A 27565-nucleotide genomic window follows, 5' to 3' on the forward strand; every position below is an offset into this window, starting at 1 on the left:
GACAGGACTGCACAGAGCAACCCTATCTCGACACCACTGCCCCCCAGAAAAAGGATTCCAGAGCCATCAGAAAATAAAATAAACATCTGTTGTTTAAAGCACACCCCAGACCCTCCAAAGCAGAACAGCGTGGTGGGCGCATTAATGTTGTAGGGAACTTGATGGACCTCTCTGAGGTGGCTTTGGATTACGTACTTGAGGTGGGTGGGGACGAACCTGAAGGGTATCTAGGAAAAAGTTTCACAAGCAGGAGAAATCTGCAATTAAACCTATTTTGAAGTACCTAGTTTTCTTAAGTATTTCAGAGAATTTGACATCCATTCCTATATTACTTTGACTTATTTCATATGATGGCTTCTTCCTAAATATTTTGGGAAAGTGAAGGAACGAAGCTTGGTGCGCGAGTACACACCGAAGGTCTAGAGCCGCCCGTCGCTCGCCCAGTAGTCTTCGGACCCCGGGGCAGGCTCCGCCTACAGTCACGGTGACTTCCGTCTGAGTCCCGCCCCTGGAACTGCGCCGCGGCCTCGCGCACGCGCTCTCCGGTCTCCCTTGACCTCTGACCCACCGGCCGCGCAAGAGCTGGTCCCACGGGGTCGGGAAGCGGCACCCGTGCCCCTGAGGTGGAGCGGCCGCCATGGTGAGGCTCGGGAAGGGAGGTCGAGTCAGAGTCGTGAGCCGCCCGCGTACCCCACAGGAAGCAATGTCGGTGGCGTGTCGCGGGGTCGCAGACCGTTGACGCTCGGGCGGGGACGACCGCGGGCTTGGGAACCGAGGCTCGGCCGGCAGGAAGCCCCCGGCCAAGTCCTGCCTCGGCGTCCCCTGCCTCGGCGTCAGCGAGCCGCTGTGGGCGGTGAGAGGAGGGGATTGGAGAGTGGGCCGGCTCCTGAGTAGCAGGACCCGGCGTTGCATGTCGCTCGGTTTTTAACTGCGTTTTTGACAGTTGGCTCGTCCAAGGAATTGGTAGACCTGGGACCTAAGCTGAAATCGAGACCTGGTGGCCGAGTGTGTGTGGGAACCATGCAGGTCACCTGTGCAACCTTTAAAAGGCAGGTTCTTGAGGTTTGCCCGAGTGGTCGGAAGGTGTTGGTTGGGGGAGGCCATTTGTTTGTTTCCTTATCTGTTTATTTACTTATTTGAGACAGGGTGTCACTGTGTCTGAGGCCGTGGCTGTCCACGTACGTTCTGTGTAGTAGGTCAGGCTGGTCTAAAACTCATCTCATTGAGCTCCACCTGCCTCTGACTCGGCTCTCCAGTGCTGTACATTAAAGGTGTGCGCCACCACCCCCGGGGGAGAGCCTGTTCTTTATTGGAAGGTGGCTGTATTTCAGTTGCTGTATGTAGATTGTTATTTAATCTGTCTCATTTGTCCCCGTTTTTACACTTAAAAGACCGAGAATTTAACTTTTCCAGGAAGCTAAATCTTCTTTCCCAGAAGAGTCAGAACCTGGTTTGGTTTCCAGTTTTGCTCACGTTCTGAGACTACACATTTCCCACTGTATAGTACCTGCCTTGTAACTGGGTCACCGACATCTAGTGGGACTTGTGTTGATTCCCTGTGTCTTTATCACGTGTCCTCCACATTCAACTCTGAACTTCTCTCAGGTGGTCATGGTGGCTTACACTTGCAAACCCAGCACTTGGAAGGCTTAGGAAGGACGGTCAGGAGTTCGGAACTAGTGTGGACTCCATGAGTTCCAGGGCAGCCTGCATACTTTAGTAAAGAGGGCTGAGGGTATAGCTCAGTGTTACAGTGCTTGCCACCACAGGAGAGGCCTTGGATTCAATACCCAGGACGCTTCCAAAAGAGGCAAAGAAAAGTTCTGTGGGAAGGTATATGTGGGAGGAGCCTAGGAATTTCACCCGGGAGTAAGGCTATAGCGTGCTTTGCCAAGCCCTGAAGGGTGTTGAAGATTTTTGGTTTGGGGCATTGTCTTGCTCTGTAACTCAGGCTAGCCTCAAAGTCTATGTACCCTCCCGCCCCAGGCTCCCGAGGGCTGGAGTTCGAGGTTTACGCCACATCGCGCCTGGGCAGTCTTGGCCATATCTATGTAGAAAGGACGGTATTCATAGTGAAGGAACTCAGAGCAGTGGAGACATGAAGCATTCAAGAAGCAGGAGAGCTTACCTAGAAGTAAAGAGTGCAGCTGCAATGGGGGAAGGGTAAGGGGAGAGGATCGAGAGAACGAGGCTGGGAGGAGATGAATCTGCACTGTGTGAGAACTGGGCCTCCCCTCTCTGCACACCACAGACCTTTAGTGATTTTGTTGTTGTGTTGTATTCATGGACAGATTCCAAGTCCTGGGGCTTGAATTCTTGGGAGAGTTAGGATGGATCTGTTTTTCCCTGGTAATATGGACGCTGGCCCGATGGTCCCAAAAGCAGAGAGGAGCCATCAGCCTTGGCGTGGATTAAACTGGTGGCAGTCTGGGACTGACTGTATTGTGCACTAACTCTCAAGCCAGTTTCTTCCCGTAAGTCAGTGTCGGTTTCATCCCCTATAGCCTTTCCAGTCTACCTCTGGGCACGCCAGCGAATTTAGAGCCACCCAAGGAAGTTTAGAGAAGTTAGCCCTTAGATCATCCCCACATCTCCAAGGTGTTCCTTTTGTCCACAGGCCAAATACCTGGCCCAGATCATTGTGATGGGTGTGCAGGTGGTGGGCAGAGCCTTTGCCCGGGCCCTGAGGCAGGAGTTTGCAGGTAAGACTCTATCCCTGCACGCTGGGAGCCCTGCCCAGCTTAGATTTCCCCCGTGGGTTGTGTCAGTTGTGAATGAAGGGACCTCTTTTTTTTTTTTTTTTTTTTGGTTTTTCGAGACAGGGTTTCTCTGTGGTTTTGTAGCCTGTCCTGGAACTAGCTCTGTAGACCAGGCTGGTCTCGAACTCACAGAGATCCGCCTGCCTCTGCCTCCCAAGTGCTGGGATTAAAGGCGTGCGCCACCACCGCCCGGCATGAAGGGACCTCTTTTGGGTAAAGTTCTGCGGCTTAGATGCTGGAGTACTTTCCCATGGGAGGAGGCGGTGCCAGATTTTGAGACATTCCTATATACAGGAAAGGTTTGTTTTCAGTTTGGCCTGGTTAGCACAAGTGTCCAGGGCAGATGGGCCCCCGTGATAGTCCATTTTGGTAAATAAAGTAAGGTAGTCCCATCTTCTGTCTGCTTTCACGGAGAGCTGAATAATTCCAACACAGACTAACTGGCCGCAAGGTTAAAAGTTTATTATCTGGCACCTGAAGAGAAAGTTTGCTGGCTTTTGACTGTTACCAAAGGAAAGCAGTCCCCTAGGTGGTCTGGGTACGGGCTAGACCAGTTGTGGGGGCTCTGACACCCGCTACTGTTCCTCCCTTAGTTTTTCCATAGTCCCCAAAGTAGCTTAAAGCTCTCAAATTTGCTAGGCCTCTGGGACAAGGAAGGGGGGGGGGACGACTAGGTCATCTTGTGGTCTAGATTGGGGGACCAAGAGCCTAGTTTGACCCCATCTTACCCTTCAGTGTGGAATGTTTGCCTCTCCCCTCCAAAAAGAAGCCAGCGCTAAAGAGAAGCTGCTCTGAGAGAAGTGCCTCTTTAGTGTCTCTGAGAAGCCTGGGGGAGGCTCTGGGCCACCGAGGGGGCTAAGCAGACACCCATGTGTCCACAGCGAGCCAGGCAGCTGCTGATGCTCGGGGTCGCGCTGGGCGCCAGTCTGCAGCTGCATCCAACCTCTCTGGCCTCAGCCTCCAGGAGGCCCAGCAGATTCTCAACATTTCCAAGCTGAACCCTGAGGAGGTCCAGAAGGTGAGGCCTCTCATGGGTCACGGGACTGTGTTGCATGGGCAGAGGAGGGTGGGTGTGGAAGCTCTGACCACAGCCAGTGAGAGACTGGCTGTGTAAGTAGAGACACAGTTAACTGTAGCAGCTGAGCCATCCCCACAGGGTTACCTGTATCCTTTGGACACAGCAGCTTCCTACATGACATGTGGGTCAGAGGTCAGGCCCTTTAACTTCTCTTGCCATCAGCCTTCCCTGATGTTCACTATCTCATCTCCGCAGAATTATGAACACTTATTTAAAGTGAATGATAAATCCGTGGGTGGCTCCTTCTACTTGCAGTCAAAGGTGAGTGCTTTTAATTCTATGAGGAAAGGAAGCCATAGGCTTCCCCTTCCACCTTAGAGTGCTACTTAAGTTGTTTGAATCTTGGCAGTCTGCTGTCCTCTAGGGAGGTTGTTAGGGCCTGGGACAGGAAGGGAAAAGGCCCTTGGTTCAGGCAAAGAGCAGAGATTGCCAAAGCCTGATCTTCCTCCTCCTAGGTTGTCCGTGCAAAGGAACGCCTAGATGAGGAACTCCGAATACAAGCCCAGGAAGACAGAAAGAAAGGGCAGATGCCCAAAACGTGACTGCTGGGCACACTCCACCCCACCCATTGCCTCATAATTTATAGCTTGGTAATAAATGTCTTTTCCATGTTTCTCCAGTGCTTATATTCCTATTTGAGAAGGTCGCTCACTTCCTCTTTGGGGCTGTGAAAGAGTCAGGGGGCAGCAGCAGCTTTGACAGCCTGGTGGGTGGGATGTTGGTGAACAGCCACATACCCACTTTAGAAGCCTGGCCAGGATCTGTTAGAGGCTTTGTTCCCTCCTATGTGTTCTACCACACAGTCCTGAGGAGACCAAGGGTCTGCCCATGCCTTCCCTCAAGATAAAGAACCCCTAGCCTCAGAACTCCAGCTGGAGTTGCATACTGCTTTCAGTGATTTGGTCAGAATGTTCCATGTGTAGCAGGAAGCGGCTTTGGCCAGCCTCTTGCTTGGACCAAGGCCTGGGCCTTGTAGTTGAGAATAATCTGTATCTTATTGTTCCTTACTACCTACCCTTCCAGGTCTTCCCTTTGTAGTCCCAAGTGGGTGGGCCTTCTGATCTCTTCCTTAGAGTGGCAGGTTGAGGGGAAAGCTCCAGGCCAGGTCTTTAGGGGGTGCCCACGACCAGGCACAGAGCAAGTGACCCAGCTCCTGGCACATCTAAGATGCAGAAACCATCTTTGCAACTCACTTTTATTGTTTCTTTATAAACTTCCTCTCACATGGAGGAAATAAATTGTTATAGTCATTAGCTTATTTTTTTTTTAAACTCTATGCTAACAGCAATGGAGCCAAAAGGAGGAAAAACATAAGCTACAATAGAAAGGCACTTAGAACCTGTTAAAATACTGATGTCCTGGAATGTGCAACAACAAACTGACAAGTACACCGGCCCTTCCAAGCCTGGTCTATCACTGAATCACATGCTGAGCTAATGTCACCTTCCAGTGCCCTGTTCCTCTGCTCTCAGGCTTGAGTCTCAAACCCAGTTCCTAGCCAGGGACCTAAGTAAGGCCTAGGGCCCTAAAGGAGCCAAGAGGCTGCTTGGATCATGGGTAGACCCGAAGACAGGAGACCAGCTCCTTAACTTGCTCACAGCCCCTTCAAGGGGTAGAGCCAGCACAGCCGAGCCCTATCAGGGCTGGGGTCCTAAGCCCAGCAGCCGGGCAGGTCAGGTCAGGGTGACCCTTCTGAAACAGAAGGGCAGTCTGGGAAAAAACAGGCAAGCTGCTCAGAGGAACCACAGAGCTACTGAGGACCCTACCATCCCAGCAACTCTTGTTGTACAGATGGGGAGAGGAGGAGCTTAGCCACTCTGCATCATAGTACAGAGGGCAGCAAGAGGCCCAAGCTGGCACATTATGGAGCTGTAGACTACAGTCCTCCAATGTCCTTGGCTTTCTAGCCCTACATCAGTGCTAGACCTTATTCTGAATAGTACAAGCCCTGGGGGAGCCAGCTTGGATAGAGCTTGTGGGCAAAAGAGGCACCACCAGGAAAGGGACTCAACTGGAAAGTCAAAGAAAACAACCTTGTCACATGCCCAGTCCACTCTCAAGTCAGCTTTTCCCTAGCAGGCAGTTGGTCCTCCAAGAGCTGTTCTTGGCTACCTAGCCTCCCTCACACCCATGGGCTTCAGTTCTTGGTTTCTAGAAAGCTCCAGTCTGATGAATCAGTTCTTCCTGCATTCCATGACTTTGTAACCCCCAAACCTGTAGCTGCTTCCCAAGCCTGGTAGTCCACTGGTGTAGATTGCTACAGGATAGCCAGGCTTCTGCAGGATAACCCTGCCAGGCCAACCCAAGCTGGACTGGACCAGTGCAATGATCCTTTGAACCTGCCTGTACACTCCCGAGGGAAAGGTGAGTGCTCAGCTACCCCTTCTTTAGAAAGCGTTGCCAACCCTTTGGCAGTGCTGACGCCGGCAGAAGGGGGCACTGGCAGCAGGCTTCTCTGCTAAGTAAGCAGGGAAACACCTTGTCATAGCAGTAGGTAGGAAAAGGCAGCTTTTTCCTGTAGCTTGGCCTGTGTCTGTCTTGCTCTCCCTCCAGGGGGTGTGCCAGAGGGAAAGGAGTCTAAGGAATTCCCAAGCATGGGTGTATGATCACTGAGGGCTTCTCACTTGACAAGTAGTAAGGCAGGGAGGAATAACAACCTGCCCAGACTGCTCACAGAGAGGAATGTACCAGAGCAAGAGGCAGGACTAGAGGTCCTTGGAGGACAGGCAGAGGAAGGCCTCCCCCAAATGATGTGCTAGGGAATGGAGGCAAGTGAGGCCTTAGCATCCAAAAGCATGGCCTCCTTGGACAACAGGTCCAAGCTAAGTCCGCACTCTGGAGCCATCAAAGACCTAGCTAGCACCATCCTTGCTACCCAGTTTGTCTGGGGCTGCAGCTTCCCAGGAAGCAGACACTTGGGCCCCTGAAACAGTAGGATATTATTGCTATTTCGCAGAATAGTTTCTGTTCGTCAGGGGATGAGCCCACAGTAGGTAGCTGGGCTGTCACAGCTGGTAGATGGGTAGCCCAGGTTCAGTTTACCACAGCTGGTTTGAGCAGCACAGACCCTGGAGGGATGACCACCCAGCCAGGAGTTAGCGCCTCTGGACTGCTGGCTGCTGAGTTGCCTGTGGACAGGTCCAGTACAGTTCCCGGTAGCAAGGGGAGTCCATCAGGGCTTGGCCGGGAGCGGCTGCGCTCCGTCCTTTCCAGGGGAGGCTTATGGTCCTCTAGGCCCAGGACCCTGGCAGGCAGTGACCCACGACCTTTCTCCCCCTCAGCCTTGCTACCAGCAGAACCACCCAGGAGAGAGACCACAGGTAGGCCTAGTCCACCAGCCCCAAAGGGTGAGGGCAACAGCGGGTTCTTGGCCAGATTGAGGGGCAGAACAGAGCCTGGCAGCCCAGGGCCCATGCCCCCACCCCCACCCCCACCATTGCCACAGGCCAGAGCACTGAGGTCAAGGGGACCAGGGGCCAGGGGTAAGGGCAGGCCAGGTAGACTGGGGCCTCCAAAAAGGGCAGCAGGGTTGGGGATGATGATCTGAGCTCCACTGACATAGGAGCCACTGTCGGAAGTGGGCAGTGGTGGTTTCGGGGGTGGGCGCAGCTGTAGGAGCTCCTGCTGCTCCTGAGACACAAAGTGGCCATGGGCTTTGATGTGCTTGCGCAGTGAGCTGGGGTCCGTGTAGCGCTTGTGGCAGCCAGGCATCTTGCAGTAGTAGGGCTTGTCTACGTAGTGGGTACGGGTGTGCTTGAATCGGTCACTCGAGTTGGAGTAACGCTTGTTGCAGCCCTCGTAGGGGCAGACGTAGGGCTTCTCACCTGTAGGGGTGGGCTGCATTGAGGGGTCTCAACTCTGCCAGATCTTGGCACCTATCCCCTTGCCTCTCCCAGGCCCAGAGCTCCTGAAGCTTTCTGACTCTGATTTGGGAGACAGTCGTTGCACCTGGCATGAGGCTGGCCCAGCTAAGGACAGCAGCCAGAATTGCTGTACACCCTTCAGATCCCTTTGCTATAGATGCTGTGGTTGTTGTTGGGCAGAACTCGACCTTGGAGTATGTGCCCTTGGTGAGCACTAACAATGCTGCCTGGGCCTTTCATGTGGCCTTGCACAGCACAGCTCACAATTTTGTTGTTGTTATTGTTTGGTCTTGTTTTTAGAGACAGGGTTTCTCTGTGTAGCCCTGGCTGTTCTAGAACAAGCTTTGCAGACCAGGCTGCACTCAGAGATCTGTCTGCCTCCTAAGTGCTGGGATTAAAGGCATGCACCACCTTATCTGGCTTGAATCACCAAGTCACTATGCTGATCAGGACAGGAGCCACCTGTAGCCACTCAGCCTTTGAAATGAACCTGGGCTCAGAAGGAGATGTGCTGTGAGGCTAAGACACACTAGATCTTGAGACTTTGTATGAAAGGAAGGATTTCAGTGTTCTGCCGTTTAGTTTTGGTCATTTTAATTTTTTGAAATGGGCTCTTACTGCGTTGGCTAAGATGGCCTTGAACTCCTGAGCTTGCTGGGCAATTATGGGGCATGCCTTTGATCCCAGAACTCGAGGAGATGAGTTCTAGGATAGCCAGGACTACACAGAGAAACCCTGTATCGAAAAACCAAAACCAACCAAACAAAAAACCTCAACTCTCCCCTTCAACCTCCTCATTATTTGGGAATATAATACAGACATTCATCACCATGCCTCGGTTTGCTGACATGTTTTTATATATTGGGTTTCATAGGATACATAATTACAATTAATTTAATTTCACCTATTTCCTTTTGGTTTATTTTGTTTTTGTTTTTTGAGACATGGTTTCATTATATAATTCTTGCTGGCCTGGAACTTGCTCCATAGATCAGGTAGTCCTTGAACTCTGACTCCTAAACACTGAGATTAAAGGTTTGTGCTACCATGCCCAGCTTGCTCTTTTCAATGTACTAATTGAGTAATTTAAAATAAGGTGTGTGGGTCTATGGGGCTAGGGGTACAATGAAGAGAGGCAGACCCAGTCTGCCAGACCTAAGGTGGTGTTAGAAGATCATATCCATGTAAGGGTTTCCCCAGCAAATGGCCTGCAAGGTAACAGGAAAGCCACACCCATAACCCCAGCATTTGGGAGATGAATACAGGAAGATTAGGAGTCTATAGATACCCTTGGTACACAGTTAGACCCAGCCTGGGTTACATGAGACCCTGTCTCAAACAAGGGGAGCAGGACATGAACAATGCGATTTGTCCCTCTTTCTGGTCTTTCCCTGGCATCCCCTAGCTCCTCCATGAGAAACTTACCTGTGTGGGAGCGGTTGTGGATCTTCAGGTTCTCCAGGCGGGAGAAGCTCTTGTTGCAGGTGGGGCATCGGTGTGGCTTCTCATTGGTATGAGTCCGGATGTGGATGAGCATCTTGTACCTGCTCCAGGGAGGGCCCAGAGGCACACTCAGCTCAATGGGCACCCAGCCCCTCCCTTCCTGCCCTTACCCGGCTCCCTCACCTGGCATTGAAGCCACGGCCGTGGCGGGCACAGCCCTCCCAATGGCAGCAGTACCGAGCATCCTGTTCCGGCTTGACATGGTGGTCATTGACATGGTCAACCAGGTCTTGGAGGAGCTCAAAGAGCTGGTTACACTGTAGGGCCAGGCAGGCAGGGTTCTGATCCCAAGTAGGGTACCGCCCGAGCCCTCACCACTCTTCCCAGCTCCCAACTCACCTTGGCCCATCGACACACCAGCTGCTTTGCCAGGGGCAGCTCTGGTGAGAGGCACTTGTCCTTGGGGGGCGTGAGGAAGGAGGAAGCAGGTAGGTGCAGAGCTCCCCCAGAGCCCAGGGGCAAGAAGAACTGGAAAGAACTGGGGACACCATCCAAATAGCGAAGTGGTTGGAAATCCTAAGGCGTAAGGATAAGAGCCTGTTAGTGTACCCCACTGGCAGGCCCAGACCCACCCCCACACTTTTTTTGTGCTGGGATTAAAAGTGTGTGCCGCCACTGCCTCCATGCCAGACTCCTCACTTTACCCTCCTGTGGACAATGTTAATTTATATCACTGCAGCCAGTTGTAAGACACCTTTAATTCCAGTACTCGGGAGGCAGAGGCTGGCAGATCTTTGTGAGTTTAAGAACAGCCTGGTCTACATAGTGAGTTACAACAGCCAGGGCTATGTAGAGACCCTGTCTCAAAAATAAAATATAAATATAAATAAAAACAAGTGGGGTGGTGGTGGCACATGCCTTTAATCCTAGCATTCAGGAGGCAGATCTCTGTGAGTTCAAGACCAGCCTGGTCTACAAGAGCTAGTTCCAGGATAGTTAGGACAGAGAAACCTTGTCTCAAAATAAATAAATGAATAAATAATAAATAATGAATAATGATGATAACAACGTAAAAGACACCCTGAGTGCTAATCCAAGGCACCTGTGTGTGTAGATAACCTATTTTGAAAATAGTCTTTTCAGCCAGGCAGTGGTGGTGCACACCTTTAATCCCAGCACTTGGGAGGCAGAGGCGGGTGGATTTCTGTGAGTTGGAGGCCAGCCTGGTCTACAAGAGCTAGTTCCAGGACAGGCTCCAAGGTTACAGAGAAACCCTGTCTCGGAAAAAAAAGAAGAAAGAAAGAAAGAAAGAAAGAAAGAAAGAAAGAAAGAAAGAAAGAAAGAAAGAAAGAAAAGAAGGAAAGAAAGAAAGAAAATAGTTTTTTTGGGAGTGATTAGTTAAGGTGAGGTCCTACTACAGTAAGGTGACCCTAAATCCAACACCTTACGTCTTTTTTTGGGGGGGGGGGGTGATTTTTCGAGACAGGGTTTCTCCGTAGCTTTTGGTTCCTGTCCTGGAACTAGCTCTTGTAGACCAGGCTGGCCTCGAACTCCCAGAGATCCGCCTGCCTCTGCCTCCCGAGTGCTGGGATTAAAGGCGTGCGCCACCACCGCCCGGCTACCTTATGTCTTTTTGACAAAGAGGAAGGCCTGGACAGACACACGGGGCCAGCTGAAGATGTGGTCACGACAAATGTCGTTACCAGCTGGGGGTGAATGCCTTGCATTAGGGCTTCCAGAACCTAAGAGCAAGGAAGGAGCCTGCCCCTGGGGCCTTCTAGGAGCACGGTCTTATCACCATCTTTACTTAGAGTTTCTAGAACTGAGAGAATTCCTTTCTCATTTCAAACCACCTATTTGGTGGCACTTGCCAAGAAGCCCCAGGAAGCCTCTGTCTCTCTAGAACCTCCCACCTCCTTACCACAGCAGTAGGCAATGGCGGCAGGTCGCCATTGCCCTGGCGCTCAGGGGACAGGGAGCTGCTGCCATTTGGAGAGTCCAGTCCAGACGGTGGTGATAAGCTGAGGTCCACCAGGGGGGCTGTGGAAAAGCGTCCATCTACCTTCTCAGGGAACTTGGGGTTCAGCAGGAAGCCTGAAGAAGATCATGTTTCAGGGAAGCTGGCTAGAGTCCTGTTAGACCAAGTCCCACTACTTTGGGATCCCTACCACCATCTTTGACTACTCTGGGAACCCAGATATCCATGGAACAGACAGGACAGTTATTGTGATGAAATCATCATCTTGTCTGACCTTCACCAGGAGAGCTAGCTGCCAGAAACAGCAAATGTGGCTGGCGGGGTGGCTCATACCTGTAATCACAACACTCAGGAGGCTGGGGCAGAAGGATCAAGAATTCAAGGCCATCCTGGTGTACCTAATGAGTTCATTGCCAGCCTGGAATACACAAGACCATCTCAACAACAAAAAGACAGAAGATTTAAAATTTCAAGTACCATCTTAAGGATGAGACTTATCTGACACATGGAATAAGTAGTATAATTGGAACCAGACCATAAGACTACCTCACTCCCAGTCATGTTTTGCCTTAGTGTTCCTTTCCGTAAAATGGGAAAATTGGGGTACGCTGACTCCTCTATCTCAAGCATGTGGTTAAACTGGTTCTCAAGTCCAGGTGAAGGTACGACAGACGAGGTGAGTACCACATGGTAGGTGGGGCACAAAGCATCTGTAAGACACATCTGCCTGGCTCTGTCCCCAGTCACCACCTAGTTCAACCAGACATACAGTCTCAGAGTCTAGGGACAATCTTGGGCCCACTACTGCTACTTTGCCCCCCTCTGCCTCTTTTCCAGATCCTTCCACAGGCCCACTGAGTAAACTGGGCAGGTCTCACCCACTTAAAGGAAGAATGGACAAGCATGGAGACAACAGTACCCGGTGGGGGGGAGCCTGGGGAGCCAGGCGTGGGGCTATCATCCACCAGGCCCAACTCTCTATGCAAAGCATGATGCCGGACCACACCCAGTGTCCTTTCCCGCTTCTCTCTCGCCGCCCGGAGCTTGGTGATGCTCAGCTTTAGGTCAAGCGGCTCGTCCAAGGAGTGCATGGTGATGTGGAGGGTCAGAGAGGGTACCCAGCTGGTCTTCAGGCAGGAACCTGGGGAAGGACACAGGCTGTGCGGTGACACTGTAACCTTAGGTTTCTCCTTAGCTATACCGTAAAACTCGAAGCAGCAGAGTAGAGACAACATCCTGAATGGCCTGACTCACGCATATCATGGAGAGTCAGCATCTAAACAGTGCAAGATTCCACTGCCACTCCCCATAGACCTTTGGAATAGGCCAAGTCTGTGGTCTCCATTTAAAAGTGAGAATAAGTGTTAGAAACTGGCCACAGTGACAGAACTCACAAGCTGGCAGAACAGCTAGACTTGAAGCTACATCTCCCAGGAACTAACTGGCTAAGTCCCAACTGTCACTGCTGATAGAATGGGAAGCTATATTTGGGAAGCCTGCCAGTCTGAATTCAGAAACCTAAAAGCAGGCTGGGGAGCAACAAACATCCTTCAAGATGTAGGTAGCATTCCTCAGTAGCCAATGAAGCACCCGTTATGCCAGAAGTGCCTCCTGAGGGCAGGGACCTATGTCACCTCTAAGGGAAGCAGGCTGAGGGCCTGTCCCAGGCAGGCTGTGCAAAGCTTGGCCGTGGGAGCGGGTCAAGACAAGGACTGAACCTTCCAGGTAAGACAGAGGTTAGGCCTTCACAAGCCACCAGGGGGCGGCTGAGGACTGTGGCCACGCCAGCTATACAGTCTGTCAGGACCAGCAAAGGACAGTAGATAGTATTTTTTTAAAAAAGCTGTAACAATATTCTTATAACTCCATACTGTGATATTCCTCCAGCTTGTACAATTTCTGACTGTTGTAATCTTCATATCCATGGGTGGACTCACAGGCTCCACTGACCTAAGAACATGGCCAGCTCTTCCACACCAAACTCAATTCATTTTTCCAGCAGCAGTCTCTCTGCCCATGGGAAACCCCCTCCTTGTTTCCCCTGCCTTTGTTCACTTTCAGATTGTCACACCTTGAGAATATTTTTACTAAACAACCACGCTATGGGATTCTACCACTGTATTTAATAATAATTAAAAAAAAAAAGTGGCCGGGCGGTGGTGGCGCACGCCTCTAATCCCAGCACTCGGGAGGCAGAGGCAGGTGGATCTCTGTGAGTTCAAGGCCAGCCTGGTCTACAAGAGCGAGTTCCAGGACAGGCTCCAAAGCTACGGAGAAACCCTGTCTCGAGAAAAAAAAAAAAAAAAGTGGCCATGGCTGAAAAGCCACTACCTGGGAAACACTTGGAGCAGTTTATTGAGCGTATCCTCGGGGGCTTGTGGGAGCCATGTGCAACAAGAAAAGTGCCCTTACAGGAGTGAGCAAGGCAGCAGGCAGCCACCGTATCCCAACCATCTCTTCTCCAGGTCCTCACTTGCATCCCAGCCCTGCACATGCTTCCCATTGCCTCCCACAAGCTCCACCCTTCAGGGCATTCCCTTCCTTGGCCTGAGATACTGCTTGTGAGGACATAACCCCAGCTCCCACTACAGTGGCTCCATGGGAGCTGGGCACACAAGGCTGCTTTACTGGAGCACAGGAAGCCCCTCCTGACTGAGATTCGGGTCCACACTTGTCCCCACTGAAGTTGTCAGATGCACTTGTCCTCACTGACACCTTGGTGATCCTCTTAGGTAGATGGGTAGGTGACAGTGATGGGTGGTCCTGGGCCTGCTTGTCCATTCCTGTCTAGGCAAAGGCTGCCCTCTGCTTGACCTGCAGCCCATTATGTCTGTCTGTCTGTCTCTCTACCTGTTTATTTTTAGACACAGGCCCAGTCCAACCTCCCTGAAGCTGCTCTATGCTGGGAGCCTGGAAGGGGAGGAAGGAAGTAAATATTTATGCTGATTAAGAATTCAGGAGCCAGGAAGGGCTGGTGGCCTGGTCCCTCTTCTGGCCCAAGGCCACAGGCCTCCCTGCCCCCAACAGCCACCGTGGAAAAAAGAAGATCACTGGCATGGCGCCTGCGCTAGTAACCCAAGTGCTGACTTGTAGTCAGAGTGCCAGCCGAGCAGGATCCTTTGGCACCTGCTCCTGTTCCATGTTGTCCTCCCACCAGAGGGAGCCCAGGAGGAACCACTGGTGTGTCACCAGGTTCTGGGGACCCCACGGAACAGTGCAGTGTTCACCTAGGACTGGAGAAGGCCCCAGCAGGAGCGCCCCCCCCTGGGTGGAGCACTCACTGCAGGAAAGGGGACGCCAATTACTGCCCCCCCCCATTGGCTGACCCAGTCTCCAGGGACACCCCTTCACTTCCTGTCCCTGGGTTCTGCCAAGGGAGGTAGGGGGTCATTTTTGGAAGCCAGAACCCAGCCCAGGCGCCGCAGCCCCTCCTGGGAAAGGAGGAAGGAGACGCCCCAAGGAGTCTCACAAGTTTTCCAACCCATAGCCCCCCAGGGAGTAGACGGCCTATGACCCCACTCATGCTCTGACCTTGGCCAACCTCTCCCTGTTCCCATTCCCAACCAGCATCAGCAGGTCTGAGCTCAGCTTTGCTCTTTGTTACTGAGCTAGGTGAAGGCGCAAGTGAGGGGCAGGTCCCCCACTCTTCTAAACAGCCTCTGCGGTTCAGCCCCTCCAGAGCCAGACTTAAACGCTTAGAACAAGGACGGTGCGGGGGGGGGGGGGGGGCGGCGGCGGCGGTGACCCAGAAAAGGTAAAGCTGCCTCCCCAGCCACGACCCGGCTGCTTGCCCTTAGAATTCTGGAGATCAGTGGGTCTCAGGAAGCTAGTGGTTCACAGGGGTAGGGGCCCCACTTTTCTTCCAGTTCACCGATGCAATGTCAAGGGGCAGGGAGCACACTAGCCCGTCACTATCCCAACCTTGCTGGGGAAACCACTAGGGTCTCAGTTTCCCTACTGGTCAGGATGGCTGAGTGCCTCACACCCTGTTCTGACTGTGCAGCTGCAATCGCTGAGCAAAGGCTGCACCTCACAGCGCTCACTCAGGGTAGGCTGGGTACACCCTGTGACACGCCCACCTGCATGGGTCTGCAAAGGGAGCCCTCAAAGAGGTGGTCGCATGACCCAGGCTCCAAGAGGATCCTCCAGCTGCAAAAGGAACTAATTAGAAAAGAGGGAGCTGAAGGAAGCAGCAGTGAGGGAGGAAGCACGAGAGGGGGCTGGCTGAGCAAGGACCACCGGGGCGGCAGGGGTGAGGACAGCCCTCCCACAACGGGGGGGGGTCACCCTGAGGGTGGGCTGGTGCCCCCCCCCCCGCCAGCCATACCAAGACAAAGACTGCTATTGTGTGCCCGCTGCTGACCCTGAGCAGACGGCCCCCAGCTGCAGCTCCTGCAGGGCATCCGGCCCCCTATAGACCTATCTGCCACCATCCCTTCCTCTTGGGGAAACCAAGCTTCAAAGTCACCAAGCTAATAGAAGGGGACTGGAATCCTGCTCAGGATGATGTCCTTTCTTCTCTGCCCGAGAGAGGGCATTTAGTTGGCCTTGAGACTGGAGGGGTAAAGAGGGAGGGCTACCTATGCTAGATAGTTCTTCAGTCCCTGGCAAACATTAAAAGACTAGGATCTCAGCAAGGTGGGGTCTGTATCCTTGTCCACCTACCTCACAGCGGTGTGACTAATGAAGAACACGCCATTTCACCAGGGGTAGTCTTGAAATTGCTCATTTGATGAGCTATAGCAAACCCAGCCTAGAACTTGCCACGGGCCCAAGATGCAGTCAGTCATGGTGGCACATGCCTATAATACTAGCACTTGTGCGGAGGCAGTTAGATCAGTAAATCAAGGCTAGCTTCACAGTAAGTTCCAGGTCAGTCTGGACTAGCACACGCACATAGGCCCTGGTGTGTGTCTCCGAGTCTGGTAACTTGGACCCTTACTTTAGCACTCCACTCTTACAGACTAGGAATCTGAAGACTGGGGGAAGTACCTGCCCCCGGTTGTAATCATGGGTGGCAAAGCCAAGACCAAAGCCATGGTGCCTATCACAGTGACTGCCCCAGCCAGTGGCTGATGGTCTAACATGCCAGCATCTGTTACAGCAGGTAACAGGTTCAAGCGACTTTACAGATGCCCTGCCCTGGGTCACAGGGTTTATCACCCCTCCTGTGTCCTTGGACTTGCTTAGGTTGGTCACCACCTCCCAATCCAGAGGGCTTCTGGAGCTAGGTGCAGAATCAGGAAAGGCAGTGGGCAGGCAGTGGGTGGGGCACTGGAAGAGACGACAGGGTCGGGGGGCCACCAGAAGGCTGGGAGAGCCGAGGCAGCAATGCTGCCAAAGCAAACTGCCCGTAACCCCACATTCCTGGGAACCGGCTGTGCTCCCTACTCTGGCCAAGAGCTCCACCCTCCTTGGCCGCCCAGTGAGGGAGGCTGGAAGGCAATGGCAGGGACAGGACCTTTCAGGGCCCCCTTCCCAACCAGGCAGCAGGCAGGCTTCCAAACACTGGTCAGACCACATGGAGCCCCAACCCTGTTCCACTGCTTCCTGCCATGTCCCCTGACCCCCTCCTCCTCTTTCCTAAGGTGGGATGTAATGTTCAATGTACAGAACAGTTAGACACACAAGAGGCACTTATTAAACCCATCCTAAGTAATACCACTGCTTAAGTCTCAAGTCTATAAGGACAGCCCCCAGGAGGACTGGCCCTCCCTATGTACCCACAAACATTAAAATCTCATTCCAGACCAGAACTTTGGCTGTACTCCTTGGAGAGCCTTGGACCTCTACTGTCCTGTAGAGTGACCACAGGGTTTGGGGGGGCACCAGGGGAAGCCCTCCCTGGGGAGCCCTTCTGAGCACTAAGTGGCCCTGCAAGGATGCAGTGGTCAGAGGCCTCCCCAGGCCTAAGGAAGAGACCAGAGCCAATGCACTTTCTGGAAGGGTTTGGGGTTTGCCTTCCTTGGAAACCCATGGTTAGGTGTAGCCCCCTCTGAGTCCCAAGAGGGGCACCTAGCCCACAAATACCACCTCAAAAACTCAGATGTCCCCAGACAACCAATCCAGATCCAAACGCTTCTCTGCTAGAGGATACTGGGGACTGTCTGAGGAGCGTCCGAGCACACAGTTTGCAGAGAACTTGGCTATGGCGAGTTCACAGAGCAAAGCTAGCATCCCACTATCTGGTTGTAGCCTCCTCTGGCTGTGTGGCCTCAGACAGGTCCCAGTCACTCTCTAAGCCTCCACAGAACAGTTTCCTCATTGGTAACTCAAGCACCACAATAACGATCCCAGATATACAGGGCATTCTATGGGACAGGCCTTGGCCCAGTGCCTGGCACATGGAAGATGCTAGTAACTAAGAGCCCTGGAGATTCTCACTTCTGCCCCAGGCTGGGGGTGACCCGCACTGTGAATCTACCAAGGTCACCCAGAACTGAAACAAAAGGCTGACAGGTTTGCTCCCCCTGCACCCTTCATCAGCCTCTGGGGGGGGGGCACACGGCGCTTCCTTGTCCTGCGGCAACAGCCTCCACTTCCACATCCACTCATGCAAGCATGTGGCCCTCTGGCAGCAAGGTCTGTCCAGCCAAGGAGCCTCCAAATGTTCTGGTGGCTCTGGGCCCCCTTCTCGGGCCCCCACCTCCTGCTGCCTGCCCGCCTGCAGCCACCTTTGCACAACTATGTCTGGTATTTTCCTGTCTGCCCAGCTTTTGATGGGGGGGTATGGGTCCATGAGCAAGCCTGCACCTGGGCCTCAGCCAGAGGCAAGCCAGCCAAGCAGCCCCCACACCGCCTGCCAGGCTGGAAGGGAAGGACACAGGGCTGGACAAGGCCACCGAAATCCCTGGGAGGGGTGGGCAGCAAGGAGTCAGACAGGGGTACACACCCAGCAAGTTAGCAAGGTCAAGAATAGGCAGAACTGCCCTGTGGGACTGGAGATGGAGTTCTTTTGGAAGAGTGCTTGTCTAGAATGCACAAAGCCCCGGGGTTCTATCCCCAGCACTGCACAGACCAGGTGTGGTCGCAAAGGCCTACAATGCCAGCATTGAGGAAGTGGAGGCAGGAAGATCGAAAGGTCTCTGTCAGCATGGGCAACATAGTGACACCCTGTCCCACAAAACAAACAAACACCCACGAAACTGCTACACTGCTGTTCTAGGGTGGGGGCGGGGACAGTGTGTGTGTGCACTCATCAGGGTGTTCTGAGGCCAGCACAGGTACTGGCCAGTATTTCTTAGATGAGCAGTAGGTGGACAAGCAGACATACAGACACATGTGTGCACAACAGTACATAGAGGCCAGTCCTTGGCTTCAATGGCAGGTGCCACTGCTTATGAGGCCAGGTAGGTATGGGTGACTGATCCACAAAGGCAAGGAAATGACTTCCCAAGCCAAGCCCAGCAATGCCCATGAACACATCAGGCAGCCCATACCTGTGGCCCACCTCTCCCACTACCCTGGGCAGACACAGGCTACTGTGAACAAGCACACCTGCCAACTCAAGAGCAGGAGGGTGAAGGCGGGCTCTGGACTTTGGTCCTTCCCTCCCCACTCATTTATGCATTCCAACACCAGGCTCTCTGCTGGGGTCCAGGATAAATCAGATGGAACAAGGCCTGAAGGTCGCTCGGATACACAGGCAGTGAAACAATGTCAGGGGCACACAGCTCCGTGGGGTGGGGGCCAGGGCTGGGGGGGGAGCGGGAAACGACACAAACCTGGGAGCTGGAGCTGGTGTTGCCTGCCTATGCTTGGGAGGTTGAGGAAGGAGGATTACAAATTCTGAACTACAGAATGAAACCAAGGCCAGTGTGGGCAACACAGTACAATCCTGTCTTAAAAAGTAAAAAAAAAAAAAAAGAAAAGAAAAAAGAAAAAAAAGGAAAAAGTCAGGTGGTAGTGGCATACACCTTTAATCCCAGCAGAGAAACACTGTCTCAAGAAACCATTAGCCGGGCGGTGGTGGCTCACGTCTTTAATCCCAGCAGCACTCGGGAGGCAGAGGCAGGCGGATCTCTGTGAGTTCGACACCAGCCTGGTCTACAAGAGCTAGTTCCAGGACAGGCTCCAAAACCACAGAGAAACCCTGTCTCGAAAAACCAAAAAAAAAAAAAAAAAAAAAGGTTAAAAAAAGGGATATTCCTCCCTTGGAGCCCTCTTACTCTCAGGAGTTCTTTCTCAGTCCTCCCATCCCTTGGTTTCTCGAGACAGGATTTCTCTGTGTAGTTTTGGAGCCTGTCCTGAAACTTGCTTTGTAGACCAGGCTGGCCTCGAACTCACTAAGACCTACCTGTCTCTGCCTCCTGAGTGCTGGGATTAAAGGTGTGTGCTACCACCAGCAGGCTCACTTTTTCTTTTTTTGCCCCATTTTTTCTTTTCTTTCTTTTTTTTTTTTTTGATTTTTCGAGACAGGGTTTCTCCGTAGCTTTTGGTTCCTATCCTGGAGCTAGCTCTTGTAGACCAGGCTGGCCTCGAACTCACAGAGATCCGCCTGCCTCTGCCTCCCGAGTGCTGGGATTAAAGGCGTGAGCCACCACCGCCCGGCTCCCCACTTTTTCTTAAGTCTATATTTGCTCTAAAAAGTAAAAGTGGCTCAGGGGTAGAGCGCCTGCCCATAGGAGACCCTGGGTTTAATGCTAGGACTGTAAAAAGAGAAGAAATCCTGCCGCCCTTGAATGAGGTGCTATTCTCCCCATCTCTAAATTAAAGTAAACTGTCAAGGTGACAGCTTGCAAACCATGGTGAGGCTAGGATTCAAATCGGTCTTCCTGAGCCCAAGGCTGCCCCACAGCACTACAGGAGTGTCGTCCCCCAAAGCCTACAGTGACGAGAGACAGTTAAGTCTGTCTGTGATTCAGTGTAAGACAAGGCGCAGAGGGACTGGACAGGAAGATGCGGAGCACCGAGGAGCCACGGAGTGTTCTACACAAAAGAGTGCCACTTCCCCTTCAGCTGAGAGCCACCTACCCTTAGCCTTTCCTTAGAACCTTTAACTCCCTAAAAGCCTGAGGCTTGCGTATCAAGTGGACAGCTACCCCCACTCCCCTGCAGCTCTAAGTTCCTTGACCCCCTCCTCAGCATGTCTTCTGTGGCACAGCCTCTCCAGCCTCAGTCTCTTAGAGCTACCTGAACAAGGTCCACCTGCTGCTGAAGGACGGCGATCCACCAAACCCAACAACGCTAAGAGGCCTGCCATGCCAGCCCTGGGCCCAAGTCTAGCTAATGCATCACTAACACCACACACGATGTCGCCAGCCCTCAAGCATGCCGAGTGTGCCTGACCCTTGCAGGTCCTGTGTTCTGCCACTGACCTTCGGCTTCAGGCATTCTCTAGCATAAGGAGCCTCCCTCAAGAAGAAAGGCCTGAAGTGGGCAGGGACTGCGGCTCCTAGGCAGCTCCGAGCCCACTGAGGAAGAAAAAGGGATGGCCAGGACTGGAGAGATGGCTCAGTTGATAAAATGCTTGCCATGTAAGCATACACACCAGAGTTCAGGCCTCAGAACCCATGTGACAAAGGCCAGGCATAACGGCCCGTGCTTACAATACCAATATTGGGGAAGCAGACAGGCAGATCTCTGGGACCCAGTTGAGCTTAGCAGGTGACTCCCAGGGCTATCAGAGACCTATCTCAAAAAACAAGATGGTGGGGGCTGGAGAGATGGCTCAGTGGTTAAGAGCATTGCCTGCTCTTCCAAAGGTCCTGAGTTCAATTCCCAGCAACCACATGGTGGCTCACAACCATCTGTAATGAGGTCTGGTGCCCTCTTCTGGCCTGCAGACATACACATAGACAGAATATTGTATACATAATAAATAAATATTTAAAAAAAAAAAAAAAAACAAGATGGACAGCTTCTGAGGAATGACACCCAAGATTAGCTTCTGGTCTCTGCACACACAACACACGTATGTACCCACAAACATGAAGACACACATACACCAACAGAAGATCATTCCAGCTGACCCTTGCCCTGCTCCTGCTGACCCAGGACCGAATCCTCTTCCCAAAACGAACTGAGCAGAGATGTGAAGTCCTTGAGATATAGGGTGGAAAAGCCAGTTATCTCTTAATTTGATATAAGGCAAGACCCTAGGTCTTAGTTGCCCCACTGTGAAAGAATGAGGTTAGCCTGGACACCTGGGAGATGGGACACTCTGGAATATCCAGGTCTGAGCCGGGCAGTGGTGGCGCACACCTTTAATCCCAGCACTTGGGAGGCAGAGGCAGGCACATTTCTGTGAGTTCGAGTCCAGCCTGGTCTACAAGAGCTAGTTCCAGGACAGGCTCCAAAGCCACAGAGAAACCCTGTCTCGAAAAACTAACTAAAGAGAATAGAATATCCAGGTCTGTTTCCTTACACGGCTCTACCGCACCTGAACTTCCTTTTCCAAGCACTTGGTCTTGGGTGGATGTTTGCTGAGTGAGTGAATTCAGTTGTGTATCTATTATCAGGGGAGGTGGTAGGTTTCAGGGTACCTTAAGTCCTACAAATGGAAGTGTCTTCCAAGGGCAAGAGGTCTCTTCCTCATATCTGGGGCACACACTGGGATCAGGTACAGACTTGAAAAAGGGCTGAGGAGGGGAGAGACGATATTGCCATTACTGGTCAGCTGTGATGACCAAAAGGACCCAACTCCTCAGCTTCATCCCCGGGACTCCCACCTACCCTAGGCCACACCAGTAGCCGCACTGTACAATCGCTGGTCTCTACCCTATACCCTTCCTCATCTAACTTACCCACTTAGCTCTACAAAGCAAATCCAGAAGCCAGGGAAGCCTTCAAATCCATCCTTACTCACAAGGAAATAGCTATCAGGAGGGGCCTGCCAGACCCAACCTGATGTAAGGTCTGTGGAGATGGTCCCCACCACTCAGGAGGGAGAGGGGGACGAACAGGAAGGATGAGAGGAGGAGGAGGGGCACCACAGTTGGGGCTGAGGCACTGTAAATGGCCATGTGGGCTCTGAATGAAGAATAGTGTGGCTCAAGGGAGAACTGGCTCAGGCAGGCTGGGATATGCCAGTCAGACGCAGAGGACCCTGGGAGCAGACCTGGGAAGTACGAGTGGAACTGGGCAGTTTCCAGGTTGAAGTAGCATTTCATGGGTCATGGTCAGTCTCAGATGCCAGGATACCTTACCCTGCTCGGTTCCACAGACCCTGGGCCCCCCAGACGCTGGATCAGGTTGGGTCTGGCAGGCCCCTTCTGGGGCATTTCCTTGTGGGTGAAGATGGGTCTGAAGGTTTCCATGGCTTCTGTAGAGTGAGTGGGTAAGTTAGGCAGAAAGGGATGACTTCTGTCCTCCCCCCACACCAAGATACCACAGGACAAGTCACCAAAGCTCTCAGAGCCTCAGTTTCTCCCCTTTTTATTGCTGGGTGAAACCATAGAAATCCTATCTGATGGCAGGGACTGCTCTCCCGCAGGCTCCCAGCCCAGGCTGATTCAGAAGGCTCAGCAGCTTCCAGGAGCCTCTGCTGGGCTCCCACCCACTCCTGGCCATGACTGGAAGAAGACACCAAGGGCTATTAGATGGGCGTCCCCTCTCCTAGCCATCTGTAAAGGCACACACGGACCCCTCCCTGTGCTGGGTACTACCTGGCCTCTCCCGCATCCAAGACAAAGGACTTGAGGGGCCTTTGCTGCTCCCTCACCACAACAGTCGTGGCACTGGAAGATTCTCAGCCCCTTTGCCCATCCCCCACCAGGGGCATCTGGAGCAGATGGGAAGCCCCTGCTCCTGAAGCAGACTCTTTCCCACCCTCATGCCCCTCCCAGTCCAGCCACCAGCTAACTAGGGCCTCCCCCTCCTATCTGGGGGGATGGGCAGTGAACAGGCACAGTCAAGGACTGTGGCTGCCCAGGCTGGAGATTCCTAAAGGAAGGTGTCCCAGCTGCAGTGCCAGAAGGGTCACCCAGGTTGAACCTCTGAACTCCCAGGGGGCCAACCGGCTATAAAGGAAGTTTCTAGAGGCCTTTTTAGGAAGACCTGTGAGCTCCCCCTCTGCCCCCAAGCAGGCCACAAATGGGGAGGAGAGCCAGACCTAGCCTCTCCTCTCTGTCACTCATCTCCCATGGAGAGATGGGGGGCATCTCTCGGGGAAAGATGTCCCAGCTGCCTGAGGACAAGGCCCCAGCTACATCCAGACTAGGAAACTGGCTGACATGCCCTTTCTCATAGATGCAGATGCCCGCTGGTCCTTTTCCATCCTGAGCCTCAGTTCCCTCACTTACCAAACTGGGATTAATGGGCCTGTCACAGACTTGGCAATTGCAGGTGAGGGTGCAGTCTCTGTCAAGTTGGCCAGTGGAAGGCATGTACGCTGGTTGGATTTTTCCAAGAGATATTCAGGAGGGATCAGCACCCCATCCCTCAACCCGACCCACCTGGGGACGTCTGCCATGTTTTATTAGCCAGAGTAGGAAGGATGGCTCTGGTAAGGTGGGAGGTGTGGGGCAGACAGTCAGGTTTTTCCCTGCAGACACCCCAACTACTAGTACCAGCAGGCTCTGTCTTGTTCCTGAGATCAGAGCAATGGCTCAGTCTGTCCAACCAGCAGGGGAGGTGCTTGTTAAAAATGCCCAGTCCCCAACCTGGCCACACTTGTAGTAAAATTCACTACGGTAGGGCTCAGTGAAGCCACCTCAAAAACACACTGGGTCAGTAGATGTGTCCCACAAGACTGCTGAGGCTGCCGTCCACACGTCCAGAACGGGGACAGTCACCTGTTCTGGTGTCCTCTGAGAGGTGAGTCCCCATATGCATGCTTGGATTCTAATTCAGTATGGGGATGCTGCACAACTCCTGAAGGAGGGGGCTTCTAAGCAGAGGGTGGAAACCCCAATGCTCTGCCCTAGAGACCCTTGTATCAGGTAAGAGAGGGTCCCTCACACTTAGCACCTACCCACGTCAGCCACAGAGTCCCTATCATCCTTGAAAGGGGAAAGGGCCCTCCCCACTCAGCACCTTGTAAGGATGCTTTCCAATCACCATAAGTGAACAGAGAAGGAATTTAGGGGCAGCCCTGGGAAAGGTTTAGCCCCTCACTCTGCCATGATTGATGGTCTGTCCTTTGAGATCCATTTTTCCCACTTAGGTAAAGAGCCCACCTCATTTTCCCCTGGGATGCAGGAACCTTTAGTGGAACCTACAGAGAGGCACAGAAAGATGGGGGATCCAGCCAGGAGCATAGCGCACGCCCCCCCCGCCCCCAGCCTTCCTTCTTTCCTAAAGAGCCTCAAATGCCTCCCAAAAAGCAGAACTGCAGGCCCCAGCCTCAACATCTGGTCCCCCAGTCACAGCTGTTACCCTCCTCCCTCATCCTGGGATAGCCCCAAACCCTGCCCAGCACTGGCACCGCCCTCTCCCCTAAGTGGGAAATTCAGATTCCAGGAGAATCCAGCTGGGGAGACAGAAATGTGCATGGGAAAATGTCGTGAGGAAAAACACACTCTTCACTCCACACCAGAGCCAGCACAGACCCTGGAACAATTTAGGTGGCCAGCGGACCCTCCCACTTCATAGGGCCAAGGCTGGGCTAGCCTTGGAGGGGAGCCTGAGACGCAGAGGTGAGCTCCAGCTTCTCTCCAGGCCCTAAGGAGGGGCCCTGGTGTCCAATTTGCCCTCTAGCCCCTCACTGGTATTCCCACTAAGGAAAGAGGGCACAGAAGAAATGGCTATGGCTACCCTTTTGCAGCTGAGCTTTTTAGAAACAAAAGCTTTGTGGGGACGAGGTTTACACGATTGTTTAAAATGAGGTTTTGGGATGTCTGTGGCATCCAGTTATTCATACTGGCTCCACCCACGGATAATTGAGAGTTAGCTTTTGTTGGACGTAGCCCTTCTCCCTGCCCCCACTGACAGATGAACCTACTGTTAGGGCTCAGAAAGCTCACCTTGCCTGACCCTTGGTTTTACAGATGAGGAAACTGAGGCCTGGACAGAGGAAGAGCCGGGCTAAAGAACACCCAAAAGGTAGTGGTTGTGCCAAGATTCGAACCCAAGACACAAAAACAGGGTGTTTTGGCCAGGAGCTTTTTCCCATTCACCCTTCACACAGATTGTGTCCTGGCTCCAGCAAGTCCCCCTAAAGCCACTGACCCCAAAAGTAGTAGTGCCTGGAAGTGGGGTGACTCATTGTCTGGCTTCCCATCCCCCCCATCTATGAGGGAGGGTTGGCAGGTGTCCCTGCATAGAGAGAGCCAAGAGCGGGAGAGTTGCCCCAGGGGGCCTGGGGCTAGGGTCACTCTGGGGCCGGAGAGCCCCAGCTGGAGGGATTTAACACCAAAGGTCAGGGGTCACAGACAGGGAAGGGCAGGCAGGCATAGGGGGTCAGGGGGTCAGCACTAATGGTAGCTCCGGAAAGAAGGGGGAGGGGGAAAAGCTAAAAAAACAGGGCTGTTTCCAAGGGGTCCCCACCCACAAAACCAAAGCCTGGCACTGCCTCCTGCCTGACTGGCGGCAGCACACAAGGTTGTACTGAGCTGGGAATGGGCTATGAAATGGGCTAGACTGGGCTCAGCAAGGGGTGTCTCAGGAGACCCCCCCAGGTGCAACCCCTCCCCCATTACAGGCCAGGGCCAGCTGTGAGGCCCAGCCTGAGCCCACGGGGAAGAAAAAAGGAGGCAGGCGAGAGGGAGGGCTCTGAGGTCACTAGAGAGGGATGTGTGGGCTGGGCTGACACAGCTGTGGTACTGTGCCACCAGAGTGGAGCCTGGGGAGAGGTGGGCACGCTGAAGTGGTCACACTCCCCGAGCCTAGGGGCTTCAGAAAGCTAGCAAAGATATCAATTGTCTCCCTAGGCTCTGGTTCAGCCCCACCTTCCCCCCAGGGTGCCAGAACAGCTGGGAGGCTGCTGTGCAGGGTACCTGCCACAGAGGACCAAGGCTGAGGGCTTAACCCTGGCCCAGACGAAGACCCATGGGAGCTCAGGCACTGGTAGGGCCACTGGCTGTCCTGGCTGCCCCCTTGGTGTCAAGAATTCCCTCTAGAGCCAAGATCTTGGGCTGTGATGGCTGGGGGCCCAGGGCTCCTCCCAGCATCCCTTCCAGCTTCCCAGGCCCCAGGGCAGGGCTGGGCAACTCCTTGCAACCAGTGCTTCCCGGCCACCCTCTGGCTGGGCTGGGCGGGCCCTCCAGGATAGGCAGACAGGCAGCATGCTACCCTGCTGTGGCCTGAGTACCCTACTGGGCAGGGCACTGTGCCAAGGCGTCCAGGTGCCAGCCCGGACTCCAGGCCCATCCCAGGGGGCCTGCGGGGAGGCACAGGAATCTTCCTGGTTGGAGGGGAATGCACCTGCCTAGCCCCCTCCTCCAGTCCCACCCTTAAGATACAATCATTCACCCTCCCCATCCTGCCAGGTCCCTCACCTGCTTCTATCCACCTTGCAGGAGTGGACCAGACGCTAGACAGTTCTCCAGCTCCCAGTGCTGAAACAAGGGACGCCCCACTCCCTGCCTTTCCCAGGGCTTGCTAAGGGCAGTAAGACGACTTTCCCCAGACAGGGAGGGCACCTTCCAAACAATCTGGGCGCACCGGTGAGCAAAGGCGGCTGCCTGATGCCCTTTACAACTTCATGCCCAGGCTCCGGGTGCCCCCTCTCACCTCACAGCGCACCCCCACCGAGACCGCCCAACTTCCCCACTGAAGTTTGCGCCCGCCCCGGGCCGGGCCGCAGTTCGGCTCGGCCTCCAGAGAGAAGGAGGGAAGGGAGGAGAAAAGACGGAGATCGAAGGATCCAGCCAGGGAGCGAACGAGGGAGGGAGCGCGCAAACCAGCGAGCGCAGGGGCCTCGGCAAGGGCTCACAATGGCCCGGGGCGAGGCGTGGACGCGCGAGGGGAGGCGACCCTCAGGCCCCGCGGCCCCGCACGGTAGGCAAGACCCCAGCTGGGTCCGCGTCCTCCCGGCGCGACGCCCGGGGGCTTCCTACCTCTGCGGCCGGGCTGACTGGCTCCGGCTGCGGGTTCCGGCGGTCGGGGGACAGCGGGGGGCGGGCGAGGGGGAGGGCCGGGGCGGGAGGGGGCCCGGGCGCGAGGCTCACGGGGCGCGGGCTCCCCTGGCGCGGCCGCCCGGCGCCCGGCCGCTCCGCCACATCTGCAGCTCGGGGCAGGGAAGGTGGCCGCGGCGGCCGGGCCGTGCGGGGATGTCTTTGCGAGGGAGGGAGGAGAGAGGAGGAGGGAGGGGGCGGGAGGAGGGACCGTCGGCCGTGGAGGAGGGCGAGGAGGAGGGGCGCGGGGGGCGGCCTCCCTCCCTCCCGGCTCACTCGCTCCCGCCCTCCCTGCAAACCCCTCTCGCCACCGCGGCCCCAGGCCCGGGGCGCCAGCTGCCAGGCGGAGCGTGCGCGTCTGGGGGAGGGGGCGGCCGGCTGGGCCGGGGGAGGGGAGGAAGGGCGGACAGCAGCAGGAGCGGACACCGGGAAGGAGGGAGGGAGCCCCG

General features: G+C 54.1%; 2 protein-coding genes across 3 annotated transcripts; one reads left to right on the forward strand and one right to left on the reverse strand.

The window, feature by feature from the left end:
- The first annotated feature begins 407 nt into the window (after positions 1-407).
- On the forward strand, positions 408-4452 carry Pam16 (presequence translocase associated motor 16). Its single transcript, XM_057775652.1, has 5 exons — positions 408-640; positions 2618-2702; positions 3641-3777; positions 4033-4098; positions 4293-4452. The coding sequence occupies exons 1-5, from the start codon at positions 638-640 to the stop codon at positions 4377-4379; spliced, it is 378 nt and encodes a 125-aa protein (XP_057631635.1). The 5' UTR covers positions 408-637; the 3' UTR covers positions 4380-4452.
- Glis2 (GLIS family zinc finger 2) lies at positions 4351-27565 on the reverse strand. 2 transcript variants are annotated; one of them, XM_057775651.1, is made up of 7 exons: positions 27060-27565; positions 12041-12262; positions 11065-11237; positions 9543-9719; positions 9327-9460; positions 9126-9244; positions 4351-7661 (listed from the first exon to the last, which is right to left on the reverse strand). In XM_057775651.1, the coding sequence occupies exons 2-7, from the start codon at positions 12210-12212 to the stop codon at positions 6871-6873; spliced, it is 1566 nt and encodes a 521-aa protein (XP_057631634.1). In that variant the 5' UTR covers positions 12213-12262; positions 27060-27565; the 3' UTR covers positions 4351-6870. The 2 variants fall into 2 exon arrangements, with proteins under 2 accessions (XP_057631634.1, XP_057631633.1); XM_057775650.1 differs by having other exon boundaries at positions 9126-9247.

Source organism: Chionomys nivalis, chromosome 7, assembly GCF_950005125.1.
Source record: "Chionomys nivalis chromosome 7, mChiNiv1.1, whole genome shotgun sequence".
Taxonomy (NCBI): Eukaryota; Metazoa; Chordata; class Mammalia; order Rodentia; family Cricetidae; genus Chionomys; species Chionomys nivalis.

What these genes read in the sequence shown, in the direction of transcription:
- Pam16 (XM_057775652.1), top strand. An exon ending in CCTGAGGCAGGAGTTTGCAG is followed by an intron (nt 2,703 to 3,640) that starts GTAAGACTCTAT and finishes ATGTGTCCACAG; the next exon opens with CGAGCCAGGCAGCTGCTGAT. An exon ending in CCTTCTACTTGCAGTCAAAG is followed by an intron (nt 4,099 to 4,292) that starts GTGAGTGCTTTT and finishes TCCTCCTCCTAG; the next exon opens with GTTGTCCGTGCAAAGGAACG.
- Glis2 (XM_057775650.1), bottom strand. Translation starts at nt 12,212, where the DNA reads ATGCACTCCTTGGACGAGCCGCTTGACCTAAAGCTGAGCATCACCAAG. An exon ending in GGCCGTGGCTTCAATGCCAG is followed by an intron (nt 9,248 to 9,326) that starts GTGAGGGAGCCG and finishes CCCTCCCTGGAG; the next exon opens with CAGGTACAAGATGCTCATCC. An exon ending in CCACAACCGCTCCCACACAG is followed by an intron (nt 7,662 to 9,125) that starts GTAAGTTTCTCA and finishes CCACCCCTACAG; the next exon opens with GTGAGAAGCCCTACGTCTGC.